Raw genomic sequence first — 16919 nt, forward strand, 5'->3', positions numbered from 1 at the left:
GTTGTGGGTTGATGGAATCTATTTTCATCACAAAATGAAGTGGGGTTTGGGCGTGTGGTGGCTTGGTGTTTGTTTTTAAAATTTATACTATATTGTGCGTGCTTGTGGCGAATCTGAGTATTAAGGTAAAACATAAGCTTGAGAAATCAAACTAATTAAAATCAACATATGAGTTTCTCATATAAAACACTGGAAAGCCACAAAAATAAAATCCAGATTTTGAACACTTGGGAGTTATCGGTGAATACTTACTGATTCTTACATGGTCTTTGTATAAAATATATTCAGTAAAAGTTTGCTTCATGGTACAAAAGTCCCGTAAGATGTGCAGATACCTGAAAATGTATAGAGAAATAAAGCTCTTTTAGTCAAGGTTTGAGTGCAGAGACTTCTGCCCCAGTTCCTATGCACATTCTTTTTGAATAGCTCGTAAAACAACATGGTTAACCAACTTTTGCCATGTATGTTAAAGACTGTAATTCCATGAAATCCACACCTCCCTTGGTCATATTGATTCAGGGTAGGGTTCGCTTTACACCTCGATTCAGATAAAATCTGTTTTACGGGTTTTGCTGTCCTTTGCCTAGCCCTTAGCCCCGAGGCGTTTGCGAGTGGGCGCACTGGAAGTTTCGAGACGGCTGATCCAATGGCCGCCGACAATCAGACGTTTGGCGTTTTCTAGGGTCATTCGTTTCGAAAGACACCGAACCACGTTTCGGACCGTGGATCTGGAGGAGCACACAGGAGCACCTCCCACGTTTCTTCACAGAGTTCCCCGGGCCGAAAGGGCTGGCCGGAGTCACTGGAAGCGCCGGGCTTTGGTACCTCCTCTGCCGCCGCCGGTGGCGCTGGAGCGGCCCCGCGCAGCCAGGGCAGGCTCTGGCCGCCGCTCCCCCCAGGAAACGCCCCCCGCGACGGGGTCCGGAGGGGTCTCTGCTGCCGCGCTGCGCTGCGCGGCCAGGCCCGCGGCCGCGGATCGGCGCGGCGCAAAGTCGGGCTGAGCGGGGCGGGCGGCGGCGGCGCAGCTCGGCGGCCGCCGGGGGCCGGGCCGGGCCGGGCCCGCCTCAGCACGGGCGGCGGCGCTCCGCCTGCCCGGCGTGACGCAGCTGTGTCCTGCGCCAGCCACCGTCGCGGCAAGATGGCGGAGTCCGGTGACAGTGAGGAGGAAGACCTGGTGAGCTACGGGAGCGCGCTCCAGCCGCTGCAGGAGGGTAAGGGACCCCCAGGGAGATCGCCTGCTCCTCCTCGGCCCCTCCGTCGTGCGCGGCGGCGGGCGCTGGCAGGAGGCCGGGGTGTCCTGGAGGCCCGGCCCGGTCCGGTCCGGTCCAGTCCATCCCGGAGCTGCTGCCCGCCTTCTTACGGCCTTCGGTTCGGGGAAGCTGTGGCGGGTGGGCCCAGCGCAGGCCTGCCGCCCCATCTCCTGCTGCTGCGGGGCGCAGGGGCTGCCCTGCGAGAGGGGTGCTGGCACCGGCCCTGGGCAAGGGGCCACGGGGTGGAAGAGTCAGGGAGCAGAAGGCAGGCTTCCCGCGACGGGCATGTCAGAGTCTTCAGCGCTCCATCGGCCTGCCGGCATGCGGCTGCGGGCCTGGGGTTCCCAGGGGTTTGTGCCGGCGCTGTTCTGTTTGGAGCTGGGGGCCTCTCTTTGTGTCCGTTCCCCAGGTCTCAGGAAAAAGTGGAGTTCAAATACATAGCTCAAGCGTTTGCAGTTAGGCTACTGTGAACGTCCTGCACTTATATTCAAGAGACAGACTCAGCATCATTCAAGGGCTTCTGTACATCTGTGACTCCTGAGTATATACAACTTCATTCGTAAAAATACTGTTAAAAAGGTGCAAATGTTTATGTCAAAGTTGACAGCTTTGGTTTCAGTTTTGGACACTTGTGATGTAGTGTAATTTCTCAAGACAAGTATTTAAGGGATTAAATCCTGTCAAGGGTCTTGCATGCTTAAACAACTAAAAGTGTTCCTTCACAAAAAAAAAAATGGTTTTGGAACTCATTAGTATTTAGGATTTCTATCTGAACACTTCATGCTTTTTCTTTAGCAGTGTACATCAACAGCGTATACAAACATTTAAAGTAGGGTGGGAATAAATGTAAACTGCTGATGCTTTCAGCTTCGGCGTAGCTACTCTTTGATCCAGTTATTAATTGCAAGGAAGAAGTGGCATCTAGAGCAAGTGGAGAGTCCATTTTTTATGCAGTGTTGTGTCTTGGTTTCTGATTGATCTGATTGTAGGTGAACGAATTAAAAAGCCAGTTCCTCTTCAAGAACAGACTGTTAAAGATGCAAAAGGACGATATCAGCGTTTCCATGGAGCATTTACTGGTGGTTTCTCTGCTGGTTACTTTAACACTGTTGGCACAAAGGAAGGTTAGATATTTTTCTGTCTTCTGGGAAGGATAATTGATTACCATAATGTTAATGAAAACAAATTAACTGTCATTAAGGTTTTGTTGTTGTTGTTGTTTTTTTGTTTGTTTGTTTTTCCAGCTATTCATTATACTGCAAATAGTTGAAACAGTATTGTTTAAGTTATTTCCCTTTGAGTTTTCGTACCGCAGTTTTATAGGTGTTCCCATGATGTACACTTAAGGTGTAAGGTTGAAATGTTTGAATTGTTTTCAAATATTATGTTGCAGTTTACAATGCCTTATTTAGATATTTACATTCTTTAAAGGATGGACTCCTTCAGCTTTTGTATCATCACGGCAGAAGAGAGCAGACAGAACTGTTCTTGGACCAGAAGACTTCATGGATGAAGAGGTAAACTTAGAAAGGAATAAAAGTCTTTTGGAAGTAGTTGCCATGACAGAGGGTTTTTCAGACAGTGGAATCTTCTTGAGAACTTAAATAGTGAAAATGGAAATAGCTTTAAAATTATTTCCTGTATACAGTGTTATACTGCTAGGTCTTGTAGGATGTTTCATAGATTCACTTAGGAAGCTCCTGTAATCTCAGTTTCCACTTCAGGGTGGCTACTCTTTGATCCAGTTACTGATTGCAAGGAAGAAGTGAAAACCCAGAACTCAACCCTTTCACTTTATGAGAAAATATAAGTACTTTTGAAGCTATTTAAAATACAACAGTCAAGTTATTGAAAAAGCAACTATATAAATGTCTTGAAAAATGTAGCCCGTATGAGGGACATATCCCATTTTCTTTTTTTTTTACCATTACAGTAAGTAAGTATTTGAGGGAAACGTGGTTTTAATCTAAATTTTTCCGTTTTGTCTATATTTTACAGGATCTTAGTGAATTTGGGATAGCACCAAAAGATATTACAACCACAGATGATTTTGCATCCAAAGCTAAAGATAGAATAAAAGAGAAAGCTAGACAGATTGCAGGAGTAGTTGCTGCCATTCCAGGAACCACTGCATTTGATGATTTAATAGGACCATCAAAGTAAGTAAATTTAAATAAAAGTTAACCAAACAATGCCTTTCACTTAGGAGTGTTGTATTGGTCAGAAAAGTAATGTTTGACCACAGTAATCCATGAAAGAGATTGGAAGACCTGCAGCGTTACACTGTCTCAGTGGCCTCCACCTGGATTTTTGTTTTGTCTGTGCAGAGTTGTACCAGGTCAACATTTACAAACTGGGATGCAGTGTATATGGAAATGTTGATATATGCAGATTTGATTTTAAAGTAGGATATAAAAACATAAATTTGAATGGTATATATGTATATTGTTTCTCAAGAAATATTAAGGTTTGAGGTAATTTTTTTTCTTTTGTTTTCTTCTTAGAATAACAATCGGGGTTGAACTGTTACGAAAAATGGGCTGGAAAGAAGGTCAAGGAGTTGGACCGCGCGTGAAAAGAAAGCCATGCAGGCAGAGACCTGGTAAGTTCAGTGAAGTTCCTGAACTCATTAATAAAAAGTCAGCATTCATAGACTGATTGGAAAGTTCATTTTAAAGCCTCCTTTTATTTGGTCTGTTTCTTTAATCTTAGAGAAATTTAATAAAGAACTGTAATTTAATATGATGCTATTATGTCTCTCACAGACCCTGCGGTGAAAGTATATGGTTGTGCATTACCACCCGGACTGTCTGAGGGTTCTGAGGTATTGAAGGCAAAAGTTGTTGCTTGAGTTATGTAAGAATATGTGCTAACACGCTTTTGAATAACTTCTTTGATGCCTTTGAACAGTATTTTAACATGCAGTTTCAAGTTTTGTTAAAAGTATTCATAAATATTTATTAAGCTTATTGTGAAAAAAGGTTTTAATGTAGCTAAATTTACTCTGGCTACATAAACAGGTGTAGTTTATACATATTTTCATATATAATTTAGGAAATGCAAACTTGCCTAATCTCATATTAACTAAATTTTGTAAAAGCACAGTAGAGAGAACTTTTAGTCATATTTACTGTTACATACTTCTATTTTGTACAAGGATGAAGAGGATGAATACCAGCCAGAAAATGTGACATTTGCACCAAAAGATGTAATGCCTGTAGATTTGACTCCAAAAGAGAATGTCCATGGACTTGGCTATAAGGGTTTGGACCCCTCACAAGCTTTGTTTGGTGTATCTGGAAGAGAACACCTGAATCTTTTCACAGGTGGTTCTGAAGACACAAGCAATTTAATTGGTGATCTGAGACACAGTAAAGGAAGAAAACTAGGTATTACAGGTCAGGTGAGGACACTTTTTAATGCATTTTATTACTAATGCAGTAAAACCTACATAAATTTGTTGTTTTTTTTTTTTTTCTTCTCTGGAAGGCACCTAGTGGGATTATTGTTGGAAACCTTAAGTGTGGCTTGAGAACACTTTTACTTAATATGAAGATAAGGGTAAATCCTTAGAACTCTGAAATGCCTTCACTTATGGATATCATTAGAGAGAACTATAAAATACCTCACTCTGAATAGCTGAGTGGAGAAAATTCTTGTGTTACTTTTATTAGAGAAATTTAGATATATAAAATATAACCATAGTGATATTTTTTGTCAATTTTACTGAATCCTTTCAGTAATGCTGAATCTGTCAGCTAGAGAAGTTCTGCTTTCCTTCACAGTATTTGTAGTTCTTACGTAAAAGCACTGTCAATTTATATTTCTGGGAAGTATACTTCTTTCATTTTCATGCCCATTTACGTTGTTTTCCTACTGAGAATGTAACCTGCTCTTAGTCAGACTGCAAATGTTACCTTGTGGAATTAGGCTTCTCTCCTCATCCTGTACAGACCAAACTGACTGTCCCTTCCTGCCAGGGCAGTGGAATATGTTTGCTTTTGTGTTTGGTGAAGGTGTTGTGTTTTTTCACCGTTTGGTAGCACTTTTTTTGGTGAAGCTGTACATTTTTCCCAGTATACATATGTATACTGGACATCTTATATGATATAGATAAATAGCTATACATGTAGATGTGTTCTGATATGTGACTTAAAAGTATTATTTTTACGCTTTTGAATTCTCATTATTTTTATTTAAAATCTATTTTAGGCTTTTGGTGTAGGAGCTTTAGAGGAGGAAGATGATGATATTTATGCAACTGAAACACTGTCAAAATATGATACAGTTCTAAAAGAAGAGGAACCTGGAGATGGATTATATGGCTGGACAGCGCCTAAACAGTATAAATCCAAAAAAAGTAAGAACTGCAGTTCTATTTAAAGAGCTAGTGTAACTTATATTTGGGAAAAAAAATATTACATAAGTGTAGTCTTTATTTTCCAAATATTGTAATTTCCAGTAGACTGGTATCTTCCAGCCTTGATATCTGAAACTTCATCTAGTCTGTCTTTTATATCGAAGTGTCCAAATCTGGAAATAATTTCTGAAATCCTTCACTAATCCCAATGTAGATTAATCCCCTGAATTACATTTTTGAAAGCAAAATACATGCTGCTTTGAGATAACAGCATTCAGTTCCACTGAAGAAAACAAATGATTGTGAACCATGGCTACAGAATATGCCACATTACTTGCAAAGATTTTTTTAGATATACTTGTGTATTTTCAAATAACATTTGTAAATCCTATCTTGATACCACTTTAGTGCAGCTTTTAAGTGCATGAAATACTGTAGTGATTTCTGGAGTACCTGTTGATGTTGTACACAATTAATGGCACTCGTGATGTTAGCTCTATGCACAGTAGTGGTACTGTTGCCTCACTGTTAGGCATGTTCATTTTACAGCAATCTCTCTGGTAGTAGTTTTTTAGCTATATAATGCTAATCCAGATTCAGAACCCTTAATTTTAAATGGAAGGCAGTGAAGACAAAGAACTACAATTATGTTCCATAAAATGTATTGGAAAATTGCAAACATTCAGAAAAAAATGTTTTTTGCCAAACATACATGTATTACATATTGACCAACTCTATGGACATTTTGTAGGATCTGAAAGAGAAGTTAAATATATTGGCAAAATCTTGGATGGTTTTTCCTTGGCATCAAAATCATCAATTCCAAGCAAGGTAAGCAGATACTGATATTTTTGTATTTAGAATAGCATCAGCAAATTGACATGTGAGCTATATGGACTTTACTGTTGCTTGATGTTTTTTATGTTCTTAGAAATAAAACTTTTGGTCAGCAATAAAGATTACTGAATGAGCAAAATTATAGCATTGGAGGCTATTCAGTACAAACCTAAAATTTGTCAGACTGCTGGATGAATTTAAATTTTGCCTATGTACTTGCTTTGAACAGGTGCCTTCCACGCTGTCCACTGTTATTTGGCATAAGGTTGGAGGAAAGGTTTCATTCAACTTTGAAATAAAAAAAATGTACATCTTTTGCTTTTAGAGCTTTCGGATGTAATATTCAGTGTTCCATAAAAATCAGGCCCCATGCTTGATCTACTTCACTATTTTTGTGACAAGTTAATTTGTTAGCCCTATTCTCAGGTTTGCATCATATATGCCATTTATATTTGCATAAATTAGAATGACAAACAGAATTGTGTGACATGGTCCTCTTTCTGATGAAGAAGAAGGAAGAACATTTGCGTGGTATATAAAATTGCATCATATAGGAGGCACAGGGGTAACCTTTGAGGTAACAGCTTGAATGAAGAATGTAAGGGAAAAGGACCTTGAAAGATGTTAAAATACAGTAAGCAGAGAAGTACTCAATAGTCCAATTAATCGATTAAATCATGTGACTTCTGTTTTTTAAAAAAATAATTATTAAGCAATACCAGGAGCATTTCCTCAAATAAAAGCAGTGCATATTAAGACTCTTGTTAATTTTGCTGTGGCTCAATGTGCATGTTTTCCTCTTTTTCATAATCGTTACATATTAACAGTGTAACAGCTTGTTCACAAAGTTCATATTATGATGCCTGGTACTGACTAGGGTCTAAAAGAATCAGTAACTTGTGTCTGTTTCTACTGATAAGATATAAATTGAAAAATTTTAAGATTACTTTTTCTGAAACACATTTGTAAGTGTTAAATGCAAAGTTGTATCTCTCTCTTAGTGGATTTTTGTTTTGTCATCCCCCTGCCAAGATTTATCCACCACCTAACCTGCCACGAAATTACAGACCAGTCCATTACTTTCGACCTGTGATCACAGCTGGGAATGAAAACTACCATTTACAGAAGGCATTAGATGAATCGACTGGAAAACTTGAGAGTGATATGACACAACAAAGCAGACATGCTTTGAATGCATCTCAGAGGAGGGAACGACTAGGAGAGACTGGTCTAAAAGGTATTGATGTATGTGACCACACCTTTGCTTGTGTTTCAGGTCCCCTGTTTGTTTAGATAACAGTAAAAATTTGGTCTAGCCTGTTACACTATTTTCTGATATAAACATATGCGTTCTAGTTGGCTTAAGTAGAATACTCTATCATTGTTCAGTTTCATCTCAACAGATGAACTGTTGTCATATCTGCCTGTATTTTCATTTACTTAAATTTTTTAAAGACAAAAAGTATGTTTGGGACTGTGTGGTGTTGTGTGTGGGGGGTTTGTTGTTTTTTTTTTGTTTTGGTTTGTTTTTTTATTTGTGGCCTTACGAATTCAGAATATAGTAGGCTGTGAGGGTTTTTTTTCCTGTAAGATGTGGTTTCACTGAAATACATGTGAATTCACTAAAAACGTAATTTGTAAATGTGGTTCACATTTGTAGCTACCGTAGTAAAGTTCACAAAGTAATATGTAAATATATGGTAAACAGCATAAAAGATAAAATAGCGGCCATTTTTTTTTTTCTGCTCTCTCTGCCATTATACTGTTTATTGATGCTTAAGAGGATTTTCTCTGAATGTATATGCACAGTGGTAGGCTTTTTTCCTCCACTAAAGTGGCAGAAATTGTTGCAGTAATTTTTAATTTCTATTTATCTCTTAGTACTTTTTTTGGTTTTAGGTCCGGCTCCTTCTGTTTTGGAATATCTGTCTGAGAAAGATAGAGAAAGACTCAAAGAAGTGAAACAAGCATCTGAAAAACAAATGAAGGCAAAAATACTGCCTCAGCAATCACGAAATAGCAGGTTCCAGCCAGCCTCCCCAGATGATGCTTCTCACAAATGGCAAATGTTGCTGGGGGGGCAGTTAGCAAATGCTGGTTCTAGTGACTTCAAACCATTTGCAAGAAATCCAGAAAAACAAAAAAGATACGAAAGTTTTGTGAAGAGTCTTAAACAAGGAGAAAAAGGTAACTGAAGAGATTAATCGTGATGTTTTAATTCTGCTTTGAAATTGTTTTTCCTCCTTTTTCCCCTTTTTTGTCCTGATGCATTTTATGTTCTCTATGAGTTCTCTTCCTGAAATCCGCAGCATTTCTCCCTCTACTTCTTTTTAGGGCCAATATTAAAATACATTTTTACTGATATTTAATTGTGTTAATTCAGGAAAACTGCTTAGTAATTTAAGTGTCAGCAAGACTTGATTTTAGGCATTACATTTCATACTTCTATGCTGCATCAGAAGTGAAGTTCTACTTAATTGCCCAGGTTTCCCTTTCATGTGCCAAAGTAGGCTTCAGCTTTGGTCAGTACCATAAACTATGCATGGAACAGGCATTTTCATTTATTTTGTTTCTCTTTGAGGAGTAAAACTGACAGATCCTATAAAGGCAGAAAGATTATCAGATCCCAGTAGAAGGACGGGAAAAATGAGAAGAAAACCCATACCCGACACTTCCAGAGGAGATAAGAACCTAAAGTGAATGAAGTAGTTCACACTTGTCAAAGCTTGTATTACATGTCCTTTGGATACTCAAAATGCCACTGTCACTTACGTTCCTTGCAGAAAAATTTACGGCTGTAAAATCATAACATACATGCAGAGCTCTTACTCAAAACCAAAAAAACCCAACCCCCTTTATCTGGTCTTTCCATGCTGATTCAATCTCCTTCCATTTTGTTTAGAATTTTTCTATTAAATGATACTGTGGTGTATTTCACGTTAAACCAGGTACTTGGGGTGCCTTGTAGTGAGTTCCCCCTTACTGTGATTTTTCTGTAAGGCATAAAAAGCTGAAATCTGATCTAGAGAATTCAGCAGCAGCAGATGAATCTAGAGTGTCTTAAAATAAAAAAAAAATAATGTTGTTTTGTTTTTAAATCTTAAAGTACAAGGGCTATTGAGGAGGAAGAAAAAGGGCACCAGCAAAGTTTTGCATAAGAAAGTGTATAGTGTCAGGTAGAAAACCTGGTTGTGTTACTTTAGGATTGTTTTTAAGTAATCTTTTTCACTATATGAAAAAAGATGTCCTGGTCAGTAGCCTCTTCTGGTTACCACAGTGGGATGGACTCCTTCAGCTTGGAACCCATTGTTCCTCCATTCAGGACTGTTTTTTCCAGTGTAAAATTGAGCATCTTCTTATGGCTGTAAGTGCCTCCTTAATCATAACGATAAAAATGCAGAAATACTTAAATAACTTGGATGATTAAGATTCTGTTTGTAAGAGTGTCTTTGCTCAGCTGCTGTTATTTTCTATTCCTCGTGGGAACAAATGTGAACCCATTGCTTTAAACAGGGTCTGTATTGTTTACAAAAACTTATGTCCAAATTCTTTATTTATCAGTGAATATATACCAGAAAGCCCCCTGAAGTTACTAAAGCCTGGCCAGGCTTAGTCACTAGTTAACTTTTTTGTTCTATGTTTGTTATTTGATAAAGCTTTGGATTATACTTTTTGTTTTCAACACCTATTAAATACATAAGTATTTTGAACATTCCTTAGAGGGCAGTGAGTGCAGTAATGAGTTAGCATCACAAGTAAAATTTAAAATACCTTATCTTGCATTTGACAAATGCCATCATTCTTGCTACCTTTAAAAACTACCTCCAGTTATCAAGGAATAACACAGTTGAGATGAATACTGTCCTTAAACTAAATACTCATTAAATACTTGCAAGGATGTTTGCTTATTATCTTATTTTTTGTTTGAAAAGAGTTGGGCCTAAGTAAGGTGTAATCTCTGCTAAGCACTTCTCTCCTTATCTTATAGTAGATACATTGGAGCATTATTTAGATCCAACTATGACAGAATGGGAGCGAGGAAGAGAACAAGAGGAGTTCTTCCGTGCAGCAATGTTCTACAGATCCTCAAATTCAACACTGTCATCCAGGTTTACTCGGGCCAAATATGAAGATGATGTTGACAAAGTCGAAGTTCCTCGGGACCAAGAGGTATATGCTGTTTACAGTCTTTTAGTACATTGGAGCTGCAGTTGCTGCCTTAATCCCAACTTTCAAAATTCTTTTTCTTTAGAACTCTTCTGTAGATGTTTGTCAATGTTTCGTTGCCCTTCTGTTTAGCAAACTCCTGGAAACACTCACTGTATACAAAGCAGTGATTTGTTAAACTACACTTAAATATTTATGTTTCTGTCCTGTTCTTACATCTTACAACAGTAATAGCCAATTCAGAAAGTTGTTACTTATTTAGCAGCTATAAATGTTTGACTTTTTCAGAATGACATTGATGATAAGGAGACTGCTGTGAAGATGAAGATGTTTGGCAAACTCACAAGAGACAAATTTGAATGGCATCCTGAAAAGCTGTTGTGTAAAAGATTTAATGTTCCTGATCCGTATCCTGAGTAAGATGATTGCTACTGATATTTTTAGCATTTTTTGAAAATTCTGAGTTTTCATTTGCTTATGGAAAATCTGACAATGTTTTCTTTTTGCGTCATAATAGATGTAATATAGAACTACTTAATGTTTTTATTTGCCTGGTGACCATGGTGACCTCTGACAAAATAATACACATTTTAAGGACTACTGTAGGTGTTTCAGCTTGTTTTAAATAATTTGAGGCTTTTTCTATGTTGAAAACAATAATCAACAAACATTTTTATTTCCCTCTAGTTCTTCCATTGTTGGGTTACCAAAAGTGAAACGAGACAAGTATTCTGTGTTTAATTTCTTAACTCTGGCTGAGCCCACCACGTCTGTAACTCAAGCAACAAATGAAAAAATCCAACAGAATAACAATCTCAACAGTAAGTTCGTTATTTTATTTGTTTAGGTATAAAAGAAATATTAGTATAGAAAAAACGTATCTTTGTCGTGGAGAACTTACCCACATGATTTTTATTTTTAATCAAAAATCAAACAAGCAAACAAACAAAGCTATTGAAAAATAAAGGCGATGACATAAAAGCTGAGTTAGTGATACTATGCTAATTTCTATTTAGAAGACCTTTATAAGTCAGATATTAGAAAGATTGAAAAACTGTCAAACATACTGAAGAAGCAGAGTAATTTAAAATCAAGTAGGCCATGAAATGCAGGTTAATTTGGCATGCAACTGTTTTGAATGTTTGGGATGTTTTTAGAACCAAAGAAACCTTCAAGATGGGATGTTTCAGATAAAGAGAAGGAGAAAAAAGATTCTATCAGCGAATTCATTAGCCTTGCTAGATCGAAAGCTGATGCTCAGCAGCAGCCACCGGTGCCAGCAGCAGAAGAATGTGCAACTGAGCTGAGTGAAACTCTTCCCACTGAGGTGAGTTTACAGCGGTGTTTGAACTTAAAGGGAAATAGCTGTAAACCTTCACAACCCAGAAATAAGGTTGGGTAATATATGAATTGATTTAATACAGATGAGTTTGCAGAAGAGCCAACTTGGGTTAAGCAAGGACGTGAGATTGTACTTTGAAGAATTTTGAGGTTATACCTCTGAGATGTAAAACATACACAGCGTTCAAGGACAACAAGCATGACTATACTTGAAATAACAGCTTAAGAGAAGAAAAAATGTAGCTCAGCAGTCTGGAAGTTAAATTCAGTCCCTTACACCCACTTTGCTCACAGGCACAGAATCTATTTTTTTCTGCTTTGAATGGAGGAGGGTGCATACTTTGGGGAGAAAGGTGATGTTTTCCTTTTGCTTAAATTTAGTAGTATACAATTGCAGTTTGAATTAATGAATTAGAACCTATAATATATGGAGATCTATTTTCATTGGTGTAGTGTGAATTTCACTACACTTTACAGAACACTGACTTAGTTTAGCAGTGTTTCAGAATTTTACTATTTTAGACTAGCAGTTCCTAAGATTGTATATTTCACACCTCTTGTGATACTTGAGTGTTTTGTAAATACATGTCAGCATGTTTAAAGTTATTACTTATCAGAGAGAGATTGTTAGCTTCTTTAGTGTTTAAATACAGTTTATGATGCTGTTTTGCAGGTAGGTAATGAAGATAAGGATCAGGAAGAAGAAAGCAGACCATCCATGGACTTATTTAAGGCTATTTTTGTGAGTTCGTCAGATGAAAAATCATCTTCCTCTGAAGAAGAGAGTGATGAAGAACAGCAACCAACTGCTTCAGTAATAGATTCAGAAACCACCAAGCAAGTTATTGTACCAGACAGTTCATCTTCTAATGTACAAGGTAGTACTTAATGGATGTTCCTTTTTACAATGTATTTATAAAAGCTTTACTTACGAACCAAATACTCCAGAACTACTGGGACAGTGCTTGCTTTCGTGTAGATCATTTGGCACTGGTGGAGCTGGGCATGTAGAAAACATGAATAATACAACACTGAAGAACACCTTGCATGTTATAGTGTTATTTACATTACCATGTGTCTTGCATAGATTTTACAATTTAACTGCCCTATGGAATATGCTTGTTAAACGGTGAAGGGGGGAAGATAACATCAAATGTTAGAGCATACCTCACTGAGAAATACAGGGAAACTTCTATATCTATGATAAATTGCAAGATAGTGTGATAAATTAGGACTGTCATGGTGGATATGTGACAAATTCAGAAATAAACAACTCGCATTTCTTTGATAATTAAATTCACTCTCTAAATACTGACATTCCAGTAAAATATAATATCAAAATAATTTTACTAAGACATCAAAAAGTTGCATTTTATTTGTATTCTAGCTATAAAAAGTTCCCAGAATACTTCCACAAGAGAGGGAGAAGACCAATCTTTACTTCTTAGTAAAATTAAATGAGCTGTGAAAATTTCCCGTATTTTCAAGATGTCATTAAATTAACAAAATGTACAATATACTTGGCTTACAATGGAAATACTTTGTCCACTGATTGTCACAGCTGGTTCTGTTAACAGCTAGGGTTGATTAACTTTACCATTTTGTGGAGTCTTTTATTCATGCTAAGTAGTGGAAAATAATACTTTTTACTAAATTAAAGCAAACAGGTTCACTGATATTAATTTAATTAGTAATTGTACAATGTAAAAGGTCAATTTTGGTTAAAAAAAACCTCAACCAACCAACCAACCAAAAAACAAAACCAAAACAAACAGTATGTTCACATGTTTCAGAATGTCCGCTATCCAGTTGGCCAAAGCAGTCCATAGAGACACAGGATGCTGATTAATTTGCTTTCTTAGTGTTTTTTAGAAAAGCCTTCTTTAACTTTTATCAGCAGTTCTTGGAAAAAGCATTCTTATTTTCCTTTCAAATAAAGAATTTTTTGTTTTTTTTTTTTTTTCATAGAGAATGTGGCTGCTACAGCTGATCCTGGTGTTTCTTTGTTGCCTACTTCAAAGCAGGAACTGGATGCAACAGAGGAATTTGGACCAAAGTTGCCTCCAGCTTTTTCTTCTGGTGGTAGGTTCTGCAGACTTATAGTGTGTAAATTCTGGACATTGAAGTTGCACGTAAGATACACGATATTTCTCTTTAAAAACCATTTGTGAATAGGCACTTTACCTCTTAAATGCCTGCATTTACGTCAAACTGGCATCAGCAAATGCTTTGTTACTATGCTGTGATTCACTAGCAGGAACCTCTTTTTGTACCAATTTTGTTGTAGCTCTATAGAGGCAATGATAAAAAATTGTAGTGAAAATAAAGGACCAGCCTTGCAATTTCTTTTAATAACAGATTGCAAAGGCATTTAGTTATAGTTGACAGGTTGCAGTTAGGAGTTTCAGACATTTTATTTACATTTGAAAGCTTATGTTGTTGGGGTGTTTGTTTTGTTTGGTTTTTTTTGTTTTGTTTTGTTTTAAACTATCCTATTAATTTAAAGTAATATAGAATTTAATAATTAAGTTACCTTTTTTGTCATTTTTTTTTTGTTTCTGCATTTGCTTTGTTTCTGCATTTGCTTTGTGCTTTAGGCCCAACTTGGCAACAAGAACCAATGGTGCAAGCAATTTTTCCTGGGCCTAGTAGGAAAGAAAAACATAGGAAGAACAGAGAGAAACACAAGACTAAGAGAGAACACAAACACAAAAAGGAAAAGGTATTTAATTGAAATAAACAGTTTATTGATTCTTTAATCTGACATTCAAAATTTTTTATTATTTATGCTAGGTTGTAGAAAATAGATATACTGGGACTAGAACTTAAGTAACTGAGTTCTCATATGTCTTAAAACCTGAAGTTCCGAACAGAAAATTGTCCAACTAGGCTGCTGCTTTTTCCATATATACAGTGTGACTACAGATACAATATTGTGGGTAGCTTAGTGTTATATGCTGAAGATGTCAGGGATATTCTGGGGACTGCATATAAGTCATGACTTGTATACAAATTATAATAATGAAATTTCTATTTGGGGGTCGGTTTGAGTGCTTGGGATGAAATGGGTGATTTTGGTATGTATTTTTTTAGCTCAGACTGAGTAGTGCCAAAGAGTCATTGTTAAGTGTTCTGCTTCAGTTAAGCTTGGAATCTACACTGAAATCAACTTTTTGCTGTTGTTTCCTTTCAGAAAAAACCAAAAACTTTCACAATGAAATAAAGGATTATTTATCTTCTTTTTACAGAAAAAGAAACATAGGAAACAGAAAAGCAAAGGAAAACACAAGAATAAAAAATCAGAAAAAGATAGCAGCTCAGACACTGCAGATAGCAGTGACAGCCTTAGTGATACAGATACCACAGGCTTGTCACCCAAAGAACTTCTAAGAAGGTAAACAGAAAGTTTAAACATTTGCAAATTTTGCAGTGAATAATCAAAACCTCCATTTATGAGTTGTCATTCTAGTGAACCTATTTGCAGCGAATATGAATCAGTCAGTCTCTTTATGGATATAAAATACTGCTCAGTTTTTTTATTAAAATGAGGAAGGCTTACAAATATTAGGCATCTTAATCTAGAGTGCAATTAATTTTAGGATAGAAGCCTCTTAAGGTAAAGGGCACTAAATACACAACTCTGCTAGTTATTGGAGGTTATAGTTAAAGATGACTGATGGTTTTGGAAGGTATTTTGAATGGGAATTAAAAATTGAACAAGTACAGGTGGTGATTCAAATTTCCGGTACTTTCTCTACTTTTCTTTACTTGGAAACATTGAAAGCAACATTGTCTGCTTCAGAATGTTTTGAGTCTGCTTCAGTTTGATGATAGTGAAAGATCTGATTCAAATAGATCCATTATGTGGCATTAATGCTTAAGATAATTCTGTGCTTGAGCAAGGAGTAGTGAAGCAAGCAGAATCATGTTTGAGTCATGTACGTGTCTGCTAAATTTAGACTGTGCTGTTACATCTCTATAAACTACAGAAATTTGAACATAGTGCTAATAGAAATGTGAAAATCAAAAAAGAACTGTTCACAATTTTGCACACACACTTAAAGTACAAACAAAAGTAACTGTCTATAGTTTAGATCATAGTCAACTTTAAATGCATCCCATGGGCAACAGTCACTGTGTTGGCTTCTGTTTAGTGTCTCATAATAGCTGAAGGAGAGGTCTCGAGGTTTTTGTTGAAATACCACATCCAGCTGGCCTAATGGCAAAATGATTTGGATCAAGGTGTTTAGTGGAATAGCTGTGTACCAATGGAAAGGCGGGCATTCAAAAAGACTCTGCCTTCCATTCCTTTGAAACTGAGCTTTGGTTATGTATTGGTATTTTCTTACTAAAAAAACAAACTACCTCTCCTTTGATTTGTAAATACATAAATACGTTTTTATGTATTTTGCACAAAACAGACTTACTTGTACAAACAGTTAATTTTGGAAGTCTTCGTATTTGCATGTCTCTCTACATCACTGAGAAAATGTTTTTATCTCACATAACTCATCTCTCTCTTAAACTAAGGTTTAAGAAACTGCTCAAGTAATTAAATGTTCTTAATGTTGCATGTCACTGTTCAATCTGACCTCTTTCTTTTTCTTTCTCCCTTTTAGATTAAAACAGCTTCAGTATTGAAGAGGTAGCTTGCTTTCTTCAGTGCTGTTTGTCTTGGTCTCAAATTTTTGATCTCCTCCATGATGGTAGATCAATCTTTGAAGCACTGTAGATACTGTATTCATATTGAATTAGTTTGAAAGTAAATGTGCATATCTTTATTTTGTGATGCTTCATATGTTCAAAATGTATGGATTATGGAATGTTGAAAAGACCCCTTTCTGGGAAGCAGAATCGGAAATACTGGAGGCTCTGTTTTAATTAATATGAAACAAAGTATTTTAATAAACTTAAGTATTACAAATAATTTTTGTATGGTAAGTCATTGCCTAGGACCTTTAAAA

General features: G+C 36.9%; 2 protein-coding genes across 2 annotated transcripts in view; one reads left to right on the forward strand and one right to left on the reverse strand.

The window, feature by feature from the left end:
• RHPN2 (rhophilin Rho GTPase binding protein 2) overlaps window positions 1-380 on the reverse strand; it is a 36386-nt gene extending 36006 nt beyond the window's left edge. Inside the window, exon 1 of the mRNA XM_032987160.2 lies at window positions 253-380. The gene's annotated coding sequence lies outside the window, so the exon portion shown is untranslated. The remainder of the gene's footprint in view (window positions 1-252) is intronic.
• A 675-nt stretch (window positions 381-1055) lies between these two features.
• GPATCH1 (G-patch domain containing 1) lies at window positions 1056-16882 on the forward strand. The gene is made up of 20 exons (XM_032987157.2): window positions 1056-1211; window positions 2240-2374; window positions 2682-2767; window positions 3249-3409; window positions 3755-3852; window positions 4016-4074; window positions 4408-4653; window positions 5463-5610; window positions 6362-6441; window positions 7480-7684; window positions 8347-8634; window positions 10436-10617; window positions 10903-11030; window positions 11302-11435; window positions 11772-11941; window positions 12629-12833; window positions 13924-14037; window positions 14553-14677; window positions 15204-15349; window positions 16575-16882. The coding sequence occupies exons 1-20, from the start codon at window positions 1139-1141 to the stop codon at window positions 16594-16596; spliced, it is 2805 nt and encodes a 934-aa protein (XP_032843048.2). The 5' UTR covers window positions 1056-1138; the 3' UTR covers window positions 16597-16882.
• The last annotated feature ends 37 nt before the right edge of the window (window positions 16883-16919 follow it).

This window comes from Tyto alba, unplaced genomic scaffold (assembly GCF_018691265.1).
Source record: "Tyto alba isolate M040663 unplaced genomic scaffold, T.alba_DEE_v4.0 Super-Scaffold_26, whole genome shotgun sequence".
In the NCBI taxonomy this organism is placed as follows: Eukaryota; Metazoa; Chordata; class Aves; order Strigiformes; family Tytonidae; genus Tyto; species Tyto alba.

Excerpts from the sequence above, each read along its gene's own strand:
- GPATCH1 (XM_032987157.2), top strand. The coding sequence starts at position 1,139 with ATGGCGGAGTCCGGTGACAGTGAGGAGGAAGACCTGGTGAGCTACGGG. Across the intron at positions 5,611-6,361 it reads ACAGTATAAATCCAAAAAAA|GATCTGAAAGAGAAGTTAAA; the intron begins GTAAGAACTGCA and ends GACATTTTGTAG. Across the intron at positions 15,350-16,574 it reads CCCAAAGAACTTCTAAGAAG|ATTAAAACAGCTTCAGTATT; the intron begins GTAAACAGAAAG and ends TCTCCCTTTTAG.